The sequence below is a fragment of the Leptosomus discolor genome, chromosome 2 (genome assembly GCF_034619465.1).
Source record: "Leptosomus discolor isolate bLepDis1 chromosome 2, bLepDis1.hap2, whole genome shotgun sequence".
Classification (NCBI taxonomy): Eukaryota; Metazoa; Chordata; class Aves; order Leptosomiformes; family Leptosomidae; genus Leptosomus; species Leptosomus discolor.
Genome location: NC_141392.1, coordinates 92,038,567 through 92,062,757, shown reverse-complemented (window position 1 = coordinate 92,062,757; position 24,191 = coordinate 92,038,567). Strand labels below are relative to the sequence as shown.

Genomic DNA, 24,191 nt, shown 5'->3' with positions numbered 1-24,191 from the left:
TTCTCCAGGCTAAAGAGCCCCAGGTCTCTCAGCCTTTCCTCATAAAAGAGTTGCTCCAGTTCCCTTAGCAGTAAAGACTGAGGCAAAGGCGGCATTCAGTAACTCCGCCTTCTCGGTATCCTCCGTCACCAGGGCACCCACCACATTCTCCCTAGTCTTCTTTTTGCTACTGAAGTACTTGAAGAAGCCCTTGTTGTTGTCCCTGACATCCCTTGCCAGCTTTAATTCCAAATGGGCCTTAGCCTTCCTCGTTGGGTCCCTGCGTTCTCTGACAACATTCCTATATTCCTTGAAGTAGCCAGTCCCTTTTTTTCCACATTCTGTAAACTCCCTTCTTCCCTTTGAGTTTTTCCAGAAGTTCCTTGCTCATCCAAGCAGGCCTGCTGCCTCCTTTGCTTGATCTTACTCATAGGGATCCACCGCTTGGAGGAAGCGGTGCTTGAATATTAACTAGCGCTCTCAAGTGAGAGGAGACTGGATTTCTGCTCGTGTGCCTCGACATGTGCCTGTTACAGAAATTCAAGTATTTGCACACTAGATCAGGTACTGACAAGTATTGATTAGTCATATGACACACTGCATGCATGTATGTATGATGTAAGTCTATACATGCGTGTATACACACTCCAAGTATAGTCTTAGCTTTGGATCTGTCTTGTACTTGTGACAGACACCCTTTTTGGTTCACAATTTAGGGAATCTGTGGACAGAGCTGCAGGGAGCAGTCTGTGGACCCCAAATCGATCTGTTCTTCAATCTTCTCCATACTCAAGTCTGAGGATGTCTTCTGTAAGCAAAGTGTCACAGGTTGGAAAAAGATCTTGACAGACTAGCTCCAGTCTTGAGGCTGGTTTCTTCCACACTGAATAATAAACTAAAGTCTGTATAGCGAATCCTGATAGCTTACTAAATTTGTATACAATTTTTTTTTTTTTTTTTTTTTTTTCTTACAGGAAATACTGGATAGCCCCCACAATGGAGGATGGGAAGCCCGTTTGGGCTCCACACCCAACTGATGGGTTTCAGATGGGGATGATTGTGGACATTGGCACTGACAACTTAACTATTGAACCTTTGAATCAGAAAGGCAAGGTAAGTGCCTCGCAAACAAAGGAACAGAGAAAAACCTTACAAAAACTGTTTTACTTGTAGACCAAATCTTTGCCAGTATCTAGAATTACATGCAGCCTGAAGGAGTGGAAAATCAGTTTTATGTTGGAAGTTTGGCTAGGGATCTTTGTTTAGCTTTAGCGTGCCTTGCAAATGAAACATCCCACTGATAAGAAGTACATACTTTCTGTCAGTTATCTGTGTGTGTGTTGAATATGTGCTCGTGAAAAGGAGGAGGATTGAATCTCCATTGAATAGCCATTTGATTCAGTACTGTATTCTTTATTTTTCTAAATTAGAGACTGGTTAAGAGTCTACTGTTGAGATTAGCTTCTCTTCCCTCATGTGCATAGGGAGTGTCCTTACAGGAGTGTGCTAGGCTCTGGCTTAGATTAGACGTCTTACTGTTAGACTGATGAAGATGAATCCTCTTACCTCGGGGTTACCTTGAGAAGTAACACAATGTCAAACAAAGGTCCTATGGAATTTGTGCATCAAATTGAAGGCAAAATAAATGTATCTTTTAAAATGAAGCCCTAATTCATCCTAATTAGTGTGTTCCAATCTTTCAGATTCAGTACGTCATAATTAAATACCAGATTTTACAGGAAGCACCTTGTATCTATCAATTACCCTAATTCAGATGGTCATAATCCTGGTTTTTACTAGCTGGAATAAGATCATAGAATCATAGAATCGTTAGGTTAGAATAGACCTCTAAGACCATCAAGTCCAACCTAATATCAGGTGCTGTTTTAAAAGTTGTGATTTTGGTCTTTGAATATGTGATATGTGCCCTTTCTAACGATTTTGTCCTTTCTGTATCTTCGGGTATGGAAAGAGCAAAATGGTTTTTCTAACTCCTTTTTTTCATGTCAGCAATAGTAGAGAATGCCTTGTCATGGGTCAAAAGGTTATACAGCAGTCCTTCCTTTTGCAGGAATGTTTATAGGCTTTCTTTTTTCTGCATCTTGGAAAGGAAGTTGATTTTGCTTTCCTTGGAAATATAAAGCAAGTGTAAGGTCTGATTTTTGTGTGTGAGAGAGAAAGTCTGTAGGTTTAGTAGTAGTAGTATGCATTCTTCAGTTTCAGGAAGAGCAAAATTATTCAAACAAGAATATTAAATATTCCAAAGGTATGGCTAAGTAGTTTTTAGCTGACTTAAATGATTTTGACCCCCACTGCTGTTCCTGTTTATATCCCCAAATGGTTCTGACTTGGTGAAGAGCAAAAGTCTGTGTATTGAAACAGAAATGGGCAATAAGGAGATTCCTGAGTTTCTATTTATTTCTAATATGTGCTCCTTTCAGGGAGCTTTTTTTTTTTTTTTTTTTTGAGAACAAAAAATGATCCTAAAATACAAATATTTTGCTTCATGGCTCACAACAAACAATGTATTTTGGCTAGAAAGTCTGTTTTTCTGCTTTCGGATTTTTTTTTTATAATTAAGCAGGTCAATTAAGGGCCTAATGTTCACTCATCTAAGGGAACAAACACTTCACAATTTAAATGCCATAGAGATTATGGTCATGTATTTTTAATTATCAAACTTACGTATGTTAATAGAGGTGGAGTGAAACATTTTCTTGATTACCTTCTCAGCCTTTTCAAGGTGTCATAGATTTATTTTTATAGTGAAAGGTTTCTCGTTGCTTTTTGTCTTTTCAAGAAGGCTCTGTTCTTGTGCGCTTGGACTTAATTTGAAGTAGTCAGCGTTAATACCCATTATTATCAACTTTGTTTGCTTAAAATGATAGTTCAAAAGTGCTGTTCAGTAAGATGGAGTGATCCAGCAGCTCCAGAGTTGCCCATGATAATTACAGGGAGGAGAGGAGTAACCTGATCGTGTAAACATATCCGGGCAGTGTAACTTATTATTATTTTTTAATCTGGGTCATTAACATGTCATATGTATTCTCTGTAGGCTCTGGTAGCTTACCAGAGATCACAGGCTGAAAAGGAAATGTGTATGCATATGTTTGATTATTGCCTTTTTATACCACTTAAATTAAAATACATTGTTAATAACTGCAATAAATGCTGCAAGGCAACAGTTCCATGATGTCTTAAAACCTGCCCTCCCTTCCCCACCCGTAGCTAGCTCTGGCATTGCAGGGTGGCACCCTCTCAGCTCGGTCCATCGAGTTGAGCTGTGCGTGATGCAGCAAACGAGGTCAGAGAATGGATCCACCTTAAAAATGAAGGAGGACAGCAAGCAGCGGCGGGAGGACAGAGGACCCGAAGCCAGTGTGGCTGTAGATTGCTTTGTATTACAAAACCGAGTTACCCAGTCCAGACTGGGTGAAGCTGGTTGGCCAATGCACCTGTTTACTTATAAACCAGCAATAGCGATTTTGGGTACTGCAGCCCATACAGAGTTAACAACAGCATTTACCTTTCTGTGTGGAGGCTGGGTGTCTAAAGAGAGGTGGGCATCTGAGTCACCCAGCCTGCACTGCACAAAGAAGAGTAATTCAAGCTGCCAGAGCGTGTTATCAAAACGGAGGATGCATGTGTTACATGATGGGAGCTACTCCCTGAAAACTAGATCATCGGCTTGCAAGGCTGATAAATGCCAGGTCTGGAAAGAAAGCCGAGAAACTGGAGAGTGGTTTGCTAATGAGGGTGGTCCCACCTAGGGCTGGAGCACTGCCCTGAGAATGGGCTCCGGACTGGGGGCTGGGGTTGGCAGCCCTGGTCTGTGTCCCACCAGCAGTCACACTCTGGTGTACAAGGAAGGAGGCAGGTAGAAAGGCAGCTGGTTGTTAAACTCAACTAGTATTGCATTTACATTTTTACTTTTCTGAACTTACTGGGAATCCTAACCTCAGATCCTGCTGCATATATCTTATTTTATTGTGCTGCTTTATGCTGTAACAGGGAGAAGGCAGATGACAGTGAAATTGCCAAACAGGGAATTGACTCTCTTCCTGGAGGGAGCAAATCTAAGTAAAGCGGTTAGGAAGAGATCCCTTGGAGGGACTTGCCTCCTGAGATGCCATCCTGAGACCCTCGTGGCACTGGGGAGTCGGGGCAAGGCATTTCCTAGAGCATCATCAGTAATGAGTTTCTGGCAGTCATGGAGGAGGCTTGTAGTGCTGCAGGCACCTGCTGACACCTCTCCTGCCATCAGCTAAGACGCACCTTATGGCTCTGAGCCAGGTCTGAAGGGTCATAGAGGCCTTTATGGGGCACCTGCTCTGGTATGCTGTGAATAACCAGAAAGGTTTTTTTTCCAGGCTAAGTATAAATGAATCAATGTACTTTAAAAGTAAGGATCAGAATGTCCAAAGTTCAGTCTTTCAAGCTAAGGGTATTTTTTTTTTTTTTTTTTTTTAGCAGTGAGCACAGCTTGCTTGCACAAATGAGACATGTTCTTGTCTGTCTTACACACCATTTGTACTCCTTTAGGTTCATTTGTGAAATTCAGCTGTGAGTAGGGATGTCTCCTATCTGTATCTGGAAGGTATAAAGGGAGGCATGATTACACGTATTTGATTACATGGTAGAAAGAAGATCCTGCTTGAATGGAAAGATATCTTTTTTCACTCATCTAGTTTCTGGGGGAATAGTTAAAATTGCCATTGGATTTCGAGGGCTGCTTCATTACAAGGAGGGAAAAAAAAAACCCAAAACACAAAAACCCCTAACCCCTCTGTTTTGCCTCCTGAGACCACTTTAGTGTCTCATGAGATTAATATATAGGTTCCACATTAACATAAGGAAAAACTTTTTCACTGTGAGGGTGACAGAGCACTGGAACAGGCTGCCCAGAGAGGTTGTGGAGTCTCCTTCTCTGGAGACATTCAAAACCCATCTGGACGTGTTGCTGTGTGACCTGCTCTAGCCGGACCTGCTTTGGTGGGGGAGTTGGACCAGATGATCTCCAGAGGTCCCTTCCAACCCCTAACATTCTGTGATTCTGTGATACTCTCCATTTTCTTAGAACAAGTTTGTCCTGAGCTATGTCTTAATGCAAAAGTCTTCCACCAAACGCCTGAAGTGTTTTCTCCTTACAATAAAGGTTTTTTTTAAAAAAATGGGACAACATAGGAAAGAATGTATTTAGATTTTTTTTTTTTTTTTTTATTGATAGACCTGGGATACCTTGGCCATTTTCCTATTTAATGTGTTAGTTTTTAACTGTAATTGGCTGTACTCAGAGCTCTGCACATCTAGCTGACGTACTACCTACATAACAAGTAATCACCTTACATAAAGCAGTAGTCCAACTGTGACATACCTGTCACGTGAAGGAGGACATAATACAGCATGAATTCCCATTATTTTTTCCATTGAAATTTATCTTTTATCAGAATGCTGACTGGTGAGGACATTGAAAAAGCTCTTCCTTCCTCTTCTGGGATAGATTTGGTATGGCTGGCTTTAGATCCATGAAATATTGACGTATCAGAGATTTGTGAATAGTCTTACAGAATAGCTGGGCATCATGTTCATTCTCTCCTGTGGAAAAAAAATAATTCTGTCTTTGGCAGTGGCTAAACTTGTGTTACACGTCAGGAGTCAAGAACAAGAAGTGAAGTTAGATTTTTCATGAAGCCAGTCATGCTTTTTCTAAATCTCTTCACTGTTTCATGCACAGTGAACTGATTAAGTGGGAAACTGTTGTGTTCAAATGTATCTTCACCCAGTGAGATGTACCTTTATCATTGACAAACTTGTAGAGAAAATTATTAGGATAATATGTTCTAACTACAGTATTGTAAGAGACAGGGAAGGGGGGAAATCTCTGCCCTGCTAAAACTCTGAATAGCAGCTGGCAACTTTCTGAGGTAGGTGAAGATGTTCAGGTCCTCCACAGCTCCACCAAGCTCTGATAAAGGATATTTTTGAGGAGGTTGCTCTGATGGACCAGACGTTCCAACGTCATTGAGCAGCTCCGTTTCTCTTAGGAAGGCTTCTTGTGCGTATTTTTCTGCATTAGATCCTGATAAGGGGATGACAAAATATATTTTATTATAGCTACAAATTGCATACTTTATGATGACTTTGTAGGGAAGGGGTGTCATAGACTTACTGTTTGCTGACTGGCAGCAATTAGTTCTGCTCCGAGACATTTTTAACCCTACCCACTTCAAAGGGAGTTGGAATTTGTGGCTGTTCGTGATCGTGTAAGCTACAAGAGCTCACATGTTGTGGCTGTTGCACTGAAGCAAAGATGAAGCAAGTTGCTGTATTTCTCCTGAACTTCCATGTGAGATCTTTCTCTTGGGATTGTCTTGCTGAGTACAATGTTAAACAAGCAAACACATTTGTTTGTTAAGGTCATTCTTTAGATCCGGTTGGCTGCCTTTTCAAATATTAGACTAGACTTCTTGTCTCTATTTCCATGGGGAAAAGGAGACTGCCTGCAGCAGCGTGGCAGCTATCGTGTTTAATTGGTACAACAGGGTTTTTGTTTGTTCATAGATAGTACAAACAAGCTATTACTATGGTAAGCAAAAAAGTATAATTAAAAACCTACCTCTTACAATAGGTATTTTTGTGCAGACGCTGTAATGCATGTCTGCTAGGATGTTTTTCCTTCCTTTTTACAAGAATATAAATTATGATTTCTGGAGAATAAAGAAGAAACAATGTTGCTTTTGTTAGGAATTTTTCCAGTTGGATGTGAATACTTTATAAATGGCTGTTTTGTATAATGGGAGTGCAAGGGTTGAAGGAAGGTCTTATTTTACTTTAGTATTGATTTATTGAAGAAAAAAAACGAACAAGGAACAGCCAAAGCTACAGTATTTGGGGATACAGAGGCTATTATGTATTGAACATTTATATTTTAAGTAGGAATGTTTTCAAACAGCATATGGTAATGACAGCACAGTTCTTTGACTGAACTAATAATTTGTTTTTTATTCTTTGTGCTTCTTCACAAAACTGGGGAAATTTTGTGTCCTTTACAATGCTGTTCCCATTGCAGTACTTTTTTCTTTTTTTTTTTTACCCTTATTTTTTATATTACACAATACTACAATATTACATGCAATTTTGGAAACAAGCATCAAATATTATTGCAATAAATTATATATTACAGTGACTACATTTTTATACTGTCGTGTACTAATGTAAATGCAGCAGCTCCTATCTCCCTCTAATAACTCAGTAAAATTTCCAATTGTGAAATATAAATCTAGCAACTTTATTTTAAACCATGCACAGTTACAGTGCACTCACTTGTACCATCGCACCAGGTATCTTTGAACTAAATTTCTATTTTTATGGAATTCTCAAAATGTTAATGTTTTTCATCAAACAGACTTTCCAGGCTGCTATCAATCAAGTGTTTCCTGCGGAAGAGGACAGCAAAAAGGATGTAGAAGATAATTGTAAGTTATGAATTTAAAAGTAAATAATGCATTTGGAAAACACATCTGTATAGAAGAGAATATTGTTTCCTTACAAGCTTCCTGTTTCTTCCTTGTAGTCTTTGTTTTGCTTCTTTTCTTGAACTTATGTATGACCTCTACTAGTTCTTTAAACTTCTTAAAGCCCATTTTAAACATCATTTATTATGTTTTTTTAGTTTTCAGTTGAACACTTTAGAGGAAGTCATAGTTATTCCTGCATAAAACTATTACCTGACATATATATATACACACACATATATATATATATCAGATGTCACCTAACTGCATCAGGATCAACTGCATTCAGCATTATGGGTGTTAACTGTATCTTTTATAGTGCAGCAAAAGAATTAGTTGCTTTATCAGCAGCTGTGTTGTACAGCATTTTCCTGCATGTAACCCATTTCTGAGATAGCATTGCTGTGGAAGTAGAGATAATTGAAAAAAAATTTTAAGATAACCTTCCCAAAACTGGACGCAGGAATGTGAACAGGTTAGGGCCACTGGAAAAAGAAATAGGTTATAGTGAACTGGATAAAGGAGTGCTGCTGGAGGAGGAGTTTGAGGTGAACTTGTGTAATAAACTTCAGTGTTGATCTTCAGGGCTTTATTGTGTTAAATATTTTCTAGTTAGATATATGGAAACAAATATGGTATTCAGATCTGGGGAGAGGGGAGAGAGTACTGACAAAGATGAGTAAGTGCTAGCATCAGCTTTTAGAGAACTGTTAAACAAAAATTTTGCTGCTGTTGCTCTGTGTGAGCAAATCGCACAGACTCTCCTGTCTTGAAAACCTGAAGAAGGCAGTTCTTTTAAACATATCCTTCAGTGTTTACTGGTTGGTGAGAATACTGGTAACTTTGTAAATTGTGGGCAAAAGTGTCTTCTGTTGTTCTTTATTTAAAATACAGGCTAGGACTTTGGAAGTTGTTTAGGTGATTCCTGTTTTGGAATAGGGATAGTATTTATGTTGCATGACAGGTGATACAGCTGTTACAGCTCCTCCATAAGGAACAAGGCTTATGATCTGACTTAGATGGTGCAGTGTTGTTACAGGTGGAACCAAGCTGGTAGCCTTGTTTCCAGTTGCTTATATTTTTGCAAACATTACGTGGGTTGAAACTTTTCAAAGCTGGTATCTGTGCTCTCTGCACATGATGATTTTTAGGGAAATGGATTTAATCAGTGCATCTGCCACAGTGACTTTACCGAGATGTCCTGGCACCTCAGTGTCCTAGTCAGGGGATTGAAATTTGGAGTGAGATTATGGAAATAATTTGAGATTCCAGCAAAGTACTATTCAAGGAAGTTAAACCAGTCTTCCTATCAGAGAAAATGTCTTCTTTGGATTACTGGGTAAAATATAAACCTTAAAAATGCTTTGTCCAGTAATCCTTTCTGTATCAAACATTATTTTGAGACTTTTCTAATGTATTCTCATTTTTTGTTCACTAGTTGAGATTTATCTCCAGGATGTGTGAAACCCAAGTTCATTTTCTTTCTCTATCAGAGAGCATTTGTGCTGAGCATCATTGATTTTTAACAAGAAACTTTCTGAAATACTGAGTGCTTTCAGTCTCTCCTTATAATACTATCCTGAAAAATCCTGAAAAGCTAGTTAATAATACACTTACCATTCCAACCTATGCTTTAGCGATTAACTCCCTTCTAGGAAGTAATTTGCTGAACAGTGTTTTTTTGCACCCTTAGTCTTCCAGATCCCAAATGCACTAGCTGCAAGAGACACTTTTTTGAGATTCTAGCCCTTCCTCAAATATGACTTTTCAGTAAATACTGTGAACAGTACAGAGACAAAGCATTTACTACTTTCTTTCTGTGTGTTGTCTGTCCCTGTCCCGCACCCCCCCCCCCCCCCCCCGAGTTTTGGGGGGGCTGTCACCATATGTGCAATTTTTATTTTTTTTATGGCCAAGATTATTTTTTTTTTTAAATTTCTGGGATGAACCAATTTTAAAAAAATGAAGGGAGGCAGGGTATCAGAGAAGGATCTTAAAAAAAAAATCTACAGATGGCAGAGCCTTGCTATTACATGATACCCTGCTTCATTATGTGCACAGGAGAGCAGTGTGAGTAAATATGATGTTGATATTTCCTAGCTTTCACTTCTGTGAACTTTAGATGTGTGTATAAGTAAAGATGTGGACTATTAAATGCACATACATATGCTGGCTATATTTAGGCATGAGCCATATGAATATTCAGAATTCTTTCTCTGGTGACTTCCTTTGCCTCTGGATATGGATACCTCTTTTAAAGGATTTATTCTAAAGAAGATGTATTTCGAAGTTGCTGACATAAGCCTTAGTTAGCATGTCTTGAGTGAAGGTGGCAACATTCCCTCAGGGAACAAGCTCCCATTATGCACCGAGTCTGCAGGTATAACTGCTTTAACAAGGGCTTGCTAAGAGACTACTGGGGACCCACTGAAGTCTGGGGTCCTTTGTTGTTTAGATAATTACCAAGTTTTTATTTTAAATGATGACCTTTCCTTTAAAACATACTGCAAAGCCTGAGTGGTTCTTATGAAGATACAGTCAAGGGAGAGGATTGTTTATTTAAGTGTATGTAGACAACTACTACATAGTAGTTTCTCAACTCAATACAGTGAATCCAAATGACTTAAAAAATCAGCAAATCTCAAAAATTAACACCCTTCCCTCCCCCCAGGCATACACAAGGGCCAAAAGAGATTTTAGATTTGATTAGAGCAAGCAAGAGTTTCTGTTTCTGGCCCATTTCCTTGTAATGTCTCTTTCTCTTGGGATGACCCTATTAAAAAAAATGAAGGTAGAAAGAGGTCTGTGGAAGCAGACCTGCAATTTGTGGTCCCAGCGCCATTTTCTCATCTGAGCTGCATGGATTGAGTGTGCCTGGGCAGGGTGGAGGAGCAGCCCCGCTGTGCAGTGCCGGGTGCCTGCTCTCGGCTGCCTCCCGTACCAGCAACCGTGTGGTTACTGGGTGGTGTGGGTCTGCTGGGGCGGCAGGGGAGGGGACGTGGTGACTGGGGCCAGCCTGCTGCTTCATGAAGGTGTCGTGCACGGGCCCGATTTCAAAGCTGCTGTGATCCAAAGGGAGATTTTGGTTAGCATAAAGCTAAAGCATGGCTTGAGTGCCTCTGCCAACGCAGGGATGTGGATGCAAGGGGTTTTGTGGAGGAAGATGGTTTCTTCTAAACAACTCAGAAGCTGCAAGGTCATTGAGGAAGCGTGAACAATTCCAACCATTTGAAGCAAAGCTGTATTTAGTCATGTAATGGAAGGAAGGGCTGTTATTCATTGGAGCTATGCAAGCCAGAGGGAGGTTGCGAATGGCTGCTGAACCTGCCTTTGCTTCAGGCTGACCTGGTGTAGGCGGTGGCAGGCAGAGCCACTCCTTGGTGCGCTGCGGAAGGAAAGGTAAAAGATTGAAAACAAAACCACAGATGCTCTTGAGAAGCTCCAGTATCTTTGCCAGTATCAGCAGAAGGAGCGTTGAAGGAGCTTTCTGAGCTCCGGGTGTCCTCGCAGGGTGAGGTGGCAGGGCAGGTTGACTTCAGGTCATAAGAACTGGCAGCCCTTCTTGCGCATTTGAGTAAATTGAAATACATTTTTCTCTGCTGGAGCCCTTAAGAAAGGGTATTGGTCCAACTTGAGAAACAACTCTGGTCATTATAGATGAGAAGTGCATATGTGGTCCTCGTGTGAGGTGCAGAGTAGCAGTTACTATTACAGGCACAGAGCTTACTCCATCAATGGTAGTCAGGTATATACAACTTTTTAAGTGTCGCTAATACTGTAATGTTTACCAGTATGATAGTCAGTCAGTTGTAACTAGATAAAATAGTGGTGTGCACTTGAATTTTAAGCAGTGAGAAAAAGAGGATTGAGTGTATTTGAAAATGGAGGCTGTGTAATGAGTATTGCCCTCCGTAGTTTTAGGGGTAATGTTTTTAATATTACAACTGGAACTGGTAATGGCCTCTGTAATTAAGGTTGCTAACACTTTCTAGAGCTTTATAGCTTTGGACCGGCTTTGCCAGAATGTGAACCCGTATGGTCTGAAGCTTTCTGTGGGTGCCTACTCGCTGCCCTAAGCCACCAGCTTTTAACATTTCAGGAGAGCTGGTTTGGTTCTTTTATATTAATGAGCTAAGGAAAAAAATAAAGCTAGGTGTAGGTGTGTAAATACTTTTTTTTTTCCCCCTAACAATTTCTTTGAAGAGTACTAGTAGCAATAAAATTCAGAATTGAAACATGAAAGGTTGCACTGGTGCCTTGCATTGCTATTATGCTTGCTGCCGCCTCTAGACAGTATTTCCTGATTGAATCAGTGAATATAAATGTGTAAAAATCACCAGGAGACAGCAGTTATTCTGTGTGTTGGTTAGGTGGCATTACCGTGGGGACACTGTGGTTGAGATTGGAGGGGGGAGCTGGAAGGAGGGAAACAGTCAGTGCTAGGGATTTTGGTAGGCACCGCTTTCTGTGCATAAAGGCCATCATGGATGGAGATGCGCTGTGTTTGTCTGAGGCTGGTAAAAGAGAGCTTTTGCTGAGCAGGGCCTGTGTTGAGACTCCTGGAGTCTTACTCTTTCTTTGTTCAGCAGCTTTCTGTAACTCCACTTGTACAGTAAAGAGCAGGTCTACGGTTTCTAAAGTGAATATTGCATCAGCAGTTCTGCTTCAAGACAGTATAAAGAAATGATCGATAGGATTACAGTGGAAACAAAGAGAGGGGAAGTAAAATTCTCCTTAATCCTGATTTTGTTTTTCGTCTGTACATGAAGCTCCTGAGCACTTAATGGTATATGATTGTCTTTTACTTGCAGGTTCCCTTATGTATTTAAATGAGGCCACTCTCCTTCACAATATCAAAGTTCGGTACAGTAAGGACAGAATTTATGTAAGTATTGCATGTTTTGACAACCAGTCTAATGGTAGATGTCCTTTCATAAAATCAACAAAAAAAGTGTTTCCAATTCTGTTTTTTTCCTATAACAGAAACTAAACAAACGGTAACATTGGAAGGTTAGGAGGTTTTAGGCGTGCCCCCCCCCCCCCCCCCTTTTTTTTTCTTCTAAACATTATACCTTGTTTGAGATCTGAATCATGTTAATCGCGTTAATGTTAGCTAATTTTTACCAGGCAGAGCAATAGATTTTTCTCTACATGACTTGTGCAACCATAGCACAGCGTTGCATCACAAAGGTCTGTTTCTTTAGGTAACTTCGCCAGTAGAATAGCTGTTCACAAAGATGGTTTTCTTTCTTCATTATTTTTGAACGAAGCAAACAGGTGCCGTCTTTGACACCTCCTAGCTCAGATGTCCATCTTAATCTTTTATATTGCTATCAAATTGCCTAATTGTACTTAATGAATTCTGACTAAATTACATTTCGTCCTTGCCATCTGCTTGGATACTGACAGCTGTGAAATAGAAGAAAGATCAAGAGTTTTATTTCTTCCTTTCTTGTTTTGTTTTTCCTAATAGAAAGCTGGCTAGTGATAATACAGAACAGTTCTACAAATTTTTTTAAGTGTCTGTGTTAAAATAATCAATTTTTGTGTTAGCGTACTGTTACAAAATGAATTGGAGTTAAACCCTTTTAAATAAATATAAAAGGAAAGTATAGTTGTTTTCTTTTGTTGCAGTCAACTTTACATAACTATAAATTCTTTATGGCTTAAGATCAAGCACTAGCTTTAAAATAAATAAATAAAAATGGCCATTTGAATGCTGCTCTGGAAAAATAATAATTAAACAAATAAACAAAAAAAACAAACCACAAGGAAGTAAAATTCTAAATCTGAACTAGTTATGAGGTAGGATAGTATTTGCATGCATAAAGCCTTTTTTCATTGTAAACAAGTACTGCTAATGTGTTGTCCTGAGCAGGTGTATCTTCTGGAGAAAAGGGAAAAAAAAAAAGTTTAATTTATATTTTAACTACCCTTCCCCTTGTGACTTTAAGATACAGTTTGAATCAACAGATTTTTTTGCTTATTGTTTAGTGCTGCTTAACAGTATTTTTCTTGTTACTAAAAGGAAAACTAACATTAGTACTTGCAGCTCTTGAAGAAATATTTTCCTTCAGTGAAGTAAGTGCTGAAAATAAACATCTAAGAAAATTAATATATTGTGTGTGATCCAGCCTTCTGTCATCATATCACGATAGTGTCCAAATTTCAGTTGTCTAGGGATATACTCAGTAAGCACAAACCAAATAAGTTATTCAAGCTGAAGTTTTATTTGATTTTCTTCAGACCTTTTCCTGCAAATCTGCTTTTTTTCTGTGATTGAGACATTTGTTCTTCCTTGTGTGTAATCTGGCCATTATAACCAAGCTATGAAAGTTTTTTTTCAGAAACCTTAAAAAAAACCTTATCTTCGGTCTTCCTTTTCCGATGGAAAGGTAAAAAGCAGTCTTGGTTTGAGATTATTCTCAAATTCCTTCTCAGTGAAAGAACATTTGCTTTCTGTATTTCTTGCTGTGAAAACAGCCATAGCTAATTTTTCTCGGCTGAATGCCTTTATTGCCTGCCTTGAGTGTGTTCCCAGGCAGGATCCTGTCAGTCGTTCCTGCTGAGTTGCCTCCATTAGATATCGAAAGGTTATCCTCCTCACTGGAGGAGAGTGCGTTATGCAAGCCAGGAGCTTAGTTTATTCACTTTTGAGGAGGAGGTTGTAGTGTCCTATCCTTGATCCAGTAACTTGGACAATACGTAATAATTTAAAAGGAGATTGGGAGAAAGGTCAAGTTCAGGACATACTCCACAGCTCAGTGGTTAGGAAATTCTTCTGAGAGAATTTCATGGAAGTCCTGAGAAGATAATTAAAGGAACTCTGAAAATATATCCCTTCTTGTGTCTGCATTAACTGGAGAGAATTTTAAATGTTATTATTATACTTAGGCTACAGTCTTGAGTAGTAATAGAAAATTGCTGTTAACCACTTGGTTGGATACTGGCTAATAGTTTGCTGTTAATGTTTTCTTCACAGACCTATGTAGCCAACATTCTTATTGCAGTGAATCCATATTTTGATATACCTAAGTTTTATTCTTCAGATACTATTAAAAAGTACCAGGGTAGATCACTTGGAACATTGCCACCACATGTTTTTGCTATTGGTATGTATTGAGCTTGTATTTGTCTTTTATAAAACAAACATTAAATAATTTGCTCTTATCTATAAATTGCCACCTGTAACAGTAATTAATTTACTTTAAAGTATTATAAAATAAAACCACTGATTGCTAAAATTGCAAATTTTCTCATCCTTGGTATGCCGTTTGAAGAACTCGGAAATTAGCAGCTCTGGCAACCCTATTATGATTATTCTGCACCTCCAGTGGTTTACGTCTAAGCAGTTTAAATATAATTTATAACCATTAAAAAAAAAAAGGAAGAAATTCAGATTTTACAAGTGAAGAATGACGTAATTATGATTGGCGCTGTCTTTCAGTGTAGTGATTGCCTTTGCCTTTTGTTATGTTGCCAGAGCACGTGCACCGTTTCTTCTTATATGCTTGTGTTATAGGCAGAAAGCACATTTAAATGTTATTAATGCGATAAACCTGATTTCAGTTTTTTCTGAAATTTTTTTCTTAAAACTACAAATCAACATTTGACTTGTTAAAAGCCTTCTCATCATGCTGCACTTTGTTTTGTAATCAAATGTATAGATAGTTGGGTTTTCGGTACCTGTTGTGTAAAAGCCATGTTTTTCCAAGTTTCCTTGTCTCAGATGTTACTTGTTACAAAGTACAGCTGGAAGTTTCTCTTTAAAAACATCTTAAAGTAAGATTGGTTACTATTTTGTAAATACATTTAATTCAAGAGATTTAGTTCTAGGTGGTTGTTCTATTTTGTCCTGGATATAGTTGAGTAGGTCTTTGTTTCCAAAGACTTTAAGCTCTTACGTGTCAGGGTTGGACGGTGGGCAGCTGTTATACAAATTGAAAGGAAACGGACTTCAATAAGTTGTAATGCACTCAATTGTAAAGATTTACTTTTTATTCCTGAAAACGTTACATTTTAATTTTTGTGTTCTAGCTTAACTTTTATGCTTGCAATTCCTCCACAATACTAATTTTGTCATGTTTAACGTATTCTTCTTTTTAAGCTGATAAAGCATTCCGTGACATGAAAGTGCTCAAGATGAGTCAGTCCATCATAGTCTCTGGAGAATCGGGAGCTGGCAAGACAGAAAACACTAAATTTGTTTTGAGGTTTGTGATTTTGGACCAAAGTTATTATGTGAATCTCTTGTGTTGATGCATTTGGTTGACATACAGACAGAGCAAATTGTAAGATAATCAGTAGGTTTAAGATACTATTCAGTAAGGTACATATATGCACTTTAATACAAGAAATTCGTTGGGTTAAACTTAAATGCTGACTTGATAATACACAGAAACAGCTACATCCTCACTGAAACCTTAACTCAGTTGTAGTGACATCATGTAGTTATTATGGTTTATGATGCAGTCGTCTTGGTATTGCACATCTGGTATTGTGGTAGATAAAAATGTAACTAGGCATTTTAACTGAATCTTGCAAGACACTGTTGGTTTTGCCATACATGTGCATTTCTCTCTTTTCCCCCTCTTAGTTTTTTTTAGTTTGCTTGAGTATCCAGGGTTTTTAACTCTTGATTTTGAGATGACTGCAGGGATTCTGTGATACACTCTATCCTAGTTTACTGAATAAGATTGAATAATGGGCTTTATTTATTTACTGATGTTCGTGTATGACTGATACTAAATCAAGCCTACTAAACTACGTGGAGGCCATATTACTGATATATGTCAGCCTTTGCTTCCTCTTCTATGACCACATTTGTTATACAACTGTATAAAGTTATACTTTAACTGCTTTATATCACTCTGGAACACTGTAACTGGAGAGCGCTGCTCCATTAAATTCACCTATATTGTAGGTGGCCTGATTATCCAGGGAAGCACAGTATAGGCAGCGTGAATACGCTCCCTTGCCCCTTTGTCCTTGTTTCCCTGTATAAATCTTTAATTCCCTTTTCTCTGACATCATGTATTCCCCAGTATTTATGTACAGTGGCAGTATTATGTTCCATATCCCACAAAGAATTGTCACAGCTGTCTGTCTGTCCTTCATACTACTCTTCTTTGCCCCGTGCAACCTTTAATACATAGCTTAAGAATTACTGCAAGGTGCTGGTAATGATTTTTACAGGGGACATCCTAACTTTGATCCTGCTAAGAGTAAAAGACAGCAGGCACTGAGAGAATATCTCCTGAGGAGTGCTCTCAGAGGAGGTTATTGAAGAGCAAAGGAAGTTCTGATTACATAGCAGGCAAATATCATTGCTGTTGCTTCTCCCTGTCAGCTGTGCCCACAGAGTCTGTGTACAAAACATTATTGAGTTTTAAAAACAGGAAGGTTTTTCCCTTGTGTGATCAAAAAGCAGAAGGTGCTAATATAGCTCTGTTAGTGCTCCTAAAATTTTTTTGGAGGGCCCTATTTTCATTTTTAACTTGTCCCAGATTTAGCTGTGAATTTCCAGAAAGCATGCCCTGTGCGCAGGGAAAAAAATAATTAAAAAAGCTGCAACTTTGGAGCAAGTACATTGTGGATTTATTTTCAAATTCTTTCTTCAGTTGCTAAATTAAATCTTACTTTAATTATGCACCTGCAATTTCTTATCTCACCGTCTCCATGTGGGATTTTTATTAACACTAACAGTTATGAATGCAGAAACTGTATGCATGGAAACAGTCTTTAATTCAGGACATAGACGTGAAACCTTATGCATTTACTAAGTTTATTAATAAATACAGATAGTACAGTAATAGTTTAATTATATTTGTATAAAAGTGCGATTTCCATATGTCTAAAAGATATTCCTAATATATCTTGAAGTATTCAAAAAATCTGAAGACTGCAAGAATATTTTTGTTTTAACAAAAAAAAAAGTCAAACTGCATTTATTATAATAGGTATTTGGAACTTCTAATCATTATGTTTTCCCCTTAGTAAATGGTTAGTAAGGATGGTGCACAGCCATGCTAAACCCTGTTGAATTGAGGTAACCTGACACATGAAAGATACTGATATTTTTATCTTGCTTTACAGGTATTTGACAGAATCCTATGGTAGTGGCCAAGATATTGATGATAGAATTGTAGAAGGTATTGAATTTTCTTTCATTGAATCAAAGATCCAATGTTTTAATTTTAAAATTTGAAATGTCAATCAATGGCAACTAAATAAAAGCTAGGATGGAAATACTATCAGACTTCCTAGACTGGTAGTTTACCTTCCTCCTAAATTCTGAAAACATATATTTTATTTGTGATTCACTTTATTTTTGTTTAGTATAGTGTCATAGAGTCCTTGGTCTAGAAAATGTTGAAGCTTGTGTTTGGGTTGGCTACCCATGTGTGTGAAGTTCAAGATTGGATTTTAAGCTGTATGAAATCTTCAGGGAGAAGTTTATGTTGTCATTACTATCTGTTAGTACCAGGAAGGAGTAGTTCTTCCTCCTCACCATAAAGTTCTCAAAGTCAGATAAAGCAGGGAAGTTCTTTTAAACTTTGGTTCTGGGTCAATTTTCTGTTACGTCTTTTTTTTTTCAGAAAGCACGTAATTCAGATCAACACTTTCATTGTGTCTGCCTTTGTTATAGACTCCCAAACAATGTCAGAAGTGACTGTGGTGATCATCCAGTTGAGCTCCTTTAATGTTGCATGAACTTCCTAACTGAGCAAAAAGTAACTTTTTGAGAAAATACAAATATCTCAAAACCAAACAACCTTCAGCCAAGCTAATAATGCCTCGTATGATTTAGTCTTCTATAGTATATAGTAGATTTATTTTGGAATTTCATTACTATCTTTTTCTTAAACCAAAAATTTTTGCTTTTTTTTTTTCTTTGCTTTAAATTTTTCTGTTTTCAAATTTGAGCCACTGGATTATTCAAGAGAAGTGCTGCAGGCTTTAATCTCTTGTTGCTGTAGGTTTGCTTAAACCAGTTCTTTAGTGAAATCCACTGTGTGCTAAGAGAACTCAGCAAGTGGTCGAGCTGGATAATGCCTGGCACATTATGCCATAAAATTAATTGGTACTTGTAGGTGTTCTTAGAGTTTGGGTTTTTTTAATCTAAAACAGCATCTGATGCATGAATTTTGAAGTTTTTTAGGCACAATTTTAATGACGCACTTACAGTATGTGTATTAGAAGAGGAACCTTTAACCTATCTGAAAGACCTCTTGCAATTTGCTTTTATTCATAACCTTTTCTTTAAAACTGTTAGTATTACATAGAATACTTGAATAGTTATCAAAGATCTCTTAAGTCAGTTTAAAAAGTCAGATTTGTATTTTCATCAGCTTTAAGTATTAAAAAAATGAAAATCTAGCCAAAACAAAAAAGTTAATGCTGATGTTGTCCTACTAAATTTCACGTTATCATCCGTACTTTATCCAACCGTTGTAGTTATTCCTTCATTCTTCAATTTTTATAGGAGTAGATTTGTAGATGGTTGTGGGTGGAGTTTTAAGCCTGAGTTACTGCTCACTTGTTTCCGATGCATTTTATTTTTTTAACCTAGAAGCCGTAAAAATTCTTGCAGATATTTTCAATGGTTTATTGTTAGCGTGATTCAGTAAATCAGTTTTCTTTGATCTTCAGAGCTAGTAAAATGCAGTCTTTCAGAGGCCTTGTGTTTCAGAACTACCAAGCATTTTCAAACTGCTTAAACTGTGCATGATGTGTTTATATATATATTTATATATATATTTATGTATATTATATATATTTATAAATATTATATATTTATATATATTTTATATATATTTATGTATATACACATATATATATATATACACACACATACATACATACATACATACATACACACACACACATTAGATTGCTGCCATACTTTCTGTATGGGCTTTAAGGCACTTGAAAACAGCAGCCAGTAAAAAATAAAATCACTCAATGACTTAATTAACCTAATTTGAAAGGGCATTTTAAGGATTTTGAAATCAACACACTCTTCTAGTAAGTTTTTTTTTAATTCCCTAATCAATCTAACATGTTGCATGCATGACATTTAAGTGGCATTTTTGTCTGTGGGATAAGTGGGTAGTTTAGATTTTATGAATAACAACTCATTGGGAAATGTCAAATTGTGTGTTGTCTCATATAGTTTATATATTGGTTATTTACCTACTTGCTGTAGAAGAACATCACTGAATAATTTTCAGTAAACAAAAAAGATTTCTTACAGTATCAATTCAGATACTTTGCAGTGTCATGTTATATTTAAGTATGTCATTGTAAGTTCCATCACAGTACATCCAGTACAGTTTGCAAAATTGATTATTCCTAATTGGTAGTATTTTTCCTTTAATGTTCAAACCTTATTTCCAATAAGTTCACTGAATAATTAGTATGTATTTGTTCTCTCTTTCTTTTTGGTTGTTTATTGATCAAATTTTAACACTTCAAAAATTTTAATTTTTTAAACAGCAAATCCCCTGTTAGAAGCCTTTGGAAACGCAAAGACTGTTCGCAACAACAATAGCAGTCGTTTTGGGAAATTTGTTGAAATTCACTTCAATGAAAAGGTACTGGAACTTTGTTACAGATAACCAGTGATGAGTTTTTGCTGTAAAATGGAAGTGCTAGACTGGCAGTAGGCTGAATAGACTTATTAATGTTGCAGCAAATAGCTGCCGTCCTACTTTACAGATTTGATTTGTATTGTATCACCTTAAAAGGAAAACCAAAGCCACACAGTACTGTGCCACTGCTGGAAGACAGTGGGTCAAGTCAGTAGGAAAATTGCTTCCATGCACAGATGAATAAAAATTGTTCCCTTCATTGCAAAAAGGCGTATCTAAAGAATAACTTACTTGCTGTTCAGTATTTACGCATTCCTTTAATGCGCAAATATGTATGAGTTGCATATTAGATATAAAGAGATAGAAACATATTTTAATGCTTTAAATGAATAGATGATGTTTTTATGTATTTGTATTAAATTTTGGGACTTCACATTAGTATTACGTACGTGACAGAAATCATGGAATTGTTTTTTGTCAGAAGTACTATTCACTCTGTACCTTATGACAGATTTTCTTTGTCTGGGTGTAGTTTTGTTTGGATAGTCGATTCCACAGTTAAGGATGACCGTATGACTGTCCAGCATGTCCAAGTTGAAGACTTTTGTTGACAGTCCCTGTACAGATTATGTACGTGCCTCCTCATCTTTCTGACTGAGGACATAAAGAAATAAATTCTTGCAGTTCCTTCCTCCAGAGTTTAAGCTCATCATCTGGTCTTGAGCTTGTGGTCTTTTCTCAAGTTTTCATCACTTGGGTTTGTAACTAAACTTCAGATCTTCAGTTAATAGTTTAGACAGTAAATAACGACATTCCTTTAAAGGTAGAGGATCTTTATCTGTTGGTCCAGTTCATGTTAATAAAGTTATGGAAAGGACCTGAATTTCTACTTGGAATGATGCGTTTGTGACCTGTCAACTTACCTGTCAGCACTTAACAAGGTGTTTCACATTAATTGCTTCAGATGAAGCAAATAGCACTCAGAGTATCTTCAGGAATTGCTTAAAAGCCTGTTTCAGGTTTCCAGCACAAGATCAGCCTGTTTATTTGAGCACCTTTTTTACAAGACTTCATACTTCACAAGACTTCACTTTGTGGTGACCTTATTAGGTCTAATTTCTCAAAGCAATGTGAGTACAGACTGGGGCCTCCTGAATGGACGAATGACTGGGTAACCATAGTCAAATTTGTCAGTCAGTAAATCCTTTCTTAGTTGCTGTAATGGCCATAAGCTCAGGAATTTCCTTGCTATTGAGATTTGCCTAGGCTCAGGGAATTTTATCATAAGACAGATAACAAATGGCTTTCGAAATTTGTGTCAGACTTCCATCTTGGAAAAGAAGTGCAAGTGTTTGAAATAAAATGTTCACTCATAATTAGTCTGCCTAAGATGTTGTCTAACTATGTATTCTTTCATTTTAACCCTTCCTTCTCTTTTGCAAGAGTCTCAGTGAAATGCAACTACAGAAGGTTGTCATAGCACGGTAATGGCACTTACTGCCATCCGAAAAGTGTAAGGGTGGCTGTAGCAATGCTCTTTGCAGGAACTGCTGGAATTCTACTTGTTGGGGTGAAGCAGACCCTTCTTTTAAGAGGAATGTATGTATACACAATACATGAGCTGGGGGGAGAAGTTGTAGTAAAGGCAATGGTTTCTTGTCTAAGCTTAGTATGTATTAAGTACAGTTATATTTTAATCATCTTTGGAGCAGTGTCCGTTGATCGAGCCGTGATCAGACAAATGTAAATTGGAGACTTCTGAATCTCAAATAATCCAAAAAATATTCAAATAATCAGAAAAATATTTCTTCCTCCTAGAACTCAGTGGTTGGTGGATTTGTGTCACATTACCTTCTGGAGAAATCTAGGATCTGTGTGCAAGGCAAAGAAGAGAGGAATTACCATATCTTTTACAGGCTTTGTGCTGGTGCTCCAGAAGACATTAGGGAAAAACTATATCTAAGCTCTCCTGATAACTTTAGGGTGAGTATCAGAGTCAGTGTTTGTAAAGCTTCTCATATTGCCATCCGTGGATTTTTCGTATATATTGTATTAAAATATATATTTATTATCTCTGACAGACTCTTTCCTGTTACAAAAATCAGTATATTTTTTTGTTAAATCTATTTGATCCTGAAATAAAGCTGCCTGCCATTTTTCCTTATTGGAAGACTTCCTGTACTTTATGTCTTAAAATTGAGGAATCTTTCTGCTTTTTCCAAAAATGTACTGTTGCATACCCAGCTGTTGTTACGGGCTCTTCTAGAGGTGTAAAGTGCAAATTTATTGATTGTGATCGAACTGTTCTGTGGGTAGCCTATCCTTTAAGTCCTGAAAACTGCATTCATTTCTTTCTATTGCAACCATGCATTTAGGAAGACGGAGTTGTCCCACGATTCTCTCTCTTAAATGATTCTTTCCTCGTGCTTCCCACCAAGGATCAGACACAGTGAAAAGTTTGTGTTTCTCTGTTGCAGTCCATGTGCTTTCACACCACTTTTCTTTTCTACTCTGTTGCACCTTGTTCCTGTTGTGCTATACTAACATAACTAATATATCTAAAGGGCGGGTGTCAAGAGGATGGGGCCAGGCTCTTCTCAGTGGTGCCCAGTGACAGGACAAGGGACAACAGGCACAAACTGGAGCACAGGAAGTTGCGCTTGAACATGAGGAAAAACTAGTTTACTCTGAGGTTGACAGAGCACTGAGACAGGCTGCCCAGAGAGGCTGTAGAGTCTCCTTCCCTTGGAGATATTCAAAACCCATCTGGACACGTTCCTGCGTGACCTGCTCTAGGCTAACCTGCTTTGGTGGGGGAGTTGGACCAGATGATCTCCAGAGGTCCCTTCCAACTCCTACTATTCTGTGATTCTGTGATACTCTGCATTCTAGATTGTCACTTGTACTGCTTGTTTTGAGCCTTTCCATTCCTCTCATTGTACTCCTTGGTCACTCCAGGTTATGTGATCAGACTCAGAAGTCCCTTTCAGCTGAAAGCTTACCCCTTTATCTCCAATTGACCTACAGCCCATGCGCAACTCTTCCTGCTAAGATTATTACTTCCATTCATTAAGGATGATCCTCCCTCTTAGGTTTTTCTTCACCTAATTTATTCTTTCCTGAGGACTGCTTGGTATTTCTGGGTTTTGGCTATCTTTCCGCAACCTGTTACTGTTCCAGTCACTGAAGCAATAAAGAAGCTAATAAAATGCAAATAAAATCAGTGCTGAATATAATGCTCCTAACTATAACTAAATGAAAGTGGATTTAAAATAACAAGGAAATAAGACTTGAGTCATTGTGCATACATCTTTAAAAATGTTAGGTTAATGTTCAGTGGCAGCGAAAAAGCAGAGTAGAATTTTAGGAGTTGATGGGAAAGGAAGGGAGAATGAAATAATGAGATATGCTGCAATGTACATCCATATTTGTAAATAGCATACACAGTTTTGTCATCCCAACTCAAAAAGGAACAGCAAAATCCTTGGGTGAAGCAGAGGTCATGGTTGAAAACAAGCTTTTGGATAGTATGGGCCTTTTAATTCAGTCCAGTGTGCCTGTTCTTACAACTTCTGATTTGTTTACTGCTTTCCCTTCTTCTCCCCATGCTTTATTTGTAGAGTTCTTGCCCTTTTCTGAGATTATGTGGTTTCTCCTGATTAACCCTGATTGTGTGTTATGTTTCTAGTAGCAATCCCACAAACAGGCTGGCTCTCTGTCCCACCATTAAGTTCTTGCATTCTTTTCCTCCCATTTTTCCACATTGTTTTTTTTTGTTTGGGGTTTTTTTACTTCTTCAGTTTAACTTTTTCTCCAGCTTTCCTTCTTTCTCCTCCTGTTTTCTATGTTCAGATTTTATGGAAATGATCAACAAATAATGTGGTGTTTCCTCTTGCTTTCTCTTATCAGTCAGTTTTTTTCTGTATTTTGTTTTCTGTTTGCCTGAGTGACTCAACCCCATTTCCCTTATTTTTAAATTATCTTTTAATTTCTCAGTGTGTTACATCTCGATTATTACAGTATTATTTTTTTCTTGAGAAAATAATATTATTTAACTCTTATCAAACCAGTGCAGCTTTACTGATACAACTGTTTCTCATTGTTT

General features: G+C 37.7%; 1 protein-coding gene across 6 annotated transcripts in view; it reads left to right on the top strand.

Annotated features, from left to right (window-relative positions):
* The first annotated feature begins 975 nt into the window (after positions 1 to 975).
* MYO6 (myosin VI) overlaps positions 976 to 24,191 on the top strand; it is an 82,899-nt gene continuing 59,683 nt past the window's right edge. For 5 of the 6 annotated variants that reach the window (XM_086461457.1, XM_086461455.1, XM_086461454.1 and 2 more), the window contains exons 1-8: positions 976 to 1,092; positions 7,385 to 7,454; positions 12,305 to 12,378; positions 14,476 to 14,605; positions 15,601 to 15,706; positions 17,589 to 17,644; positions 19,992 to 20,089; positions 21,905 to 22,069. In XM_086461457.1, coding sequence (XP_086317583.1) covers positions 976 to 1,092; positions 7,385 to 7,454; positions 12,305 to 12,378; positions 14,476 to 14,605; positions 15,601 to 15,706; positions 17,589 to 17,644; positions 19,992 to 20,089; positions 21,905 to 22,069 — 816 coding nt within the window. The remainder of the gene's footprint in view (positions 1,093 to 7,384; positions 7,455 to 12,304; positions 12,379 to 14,475; positions 14,606 to 15,600; positions 15,707 to 17,588; positions 17,645 to 19,991; positions 20,090 to 21,904; positions 22,070 to 24,191) is intronic. The other variant, XM_086461456.1, reaches the window with a different exon arrangement.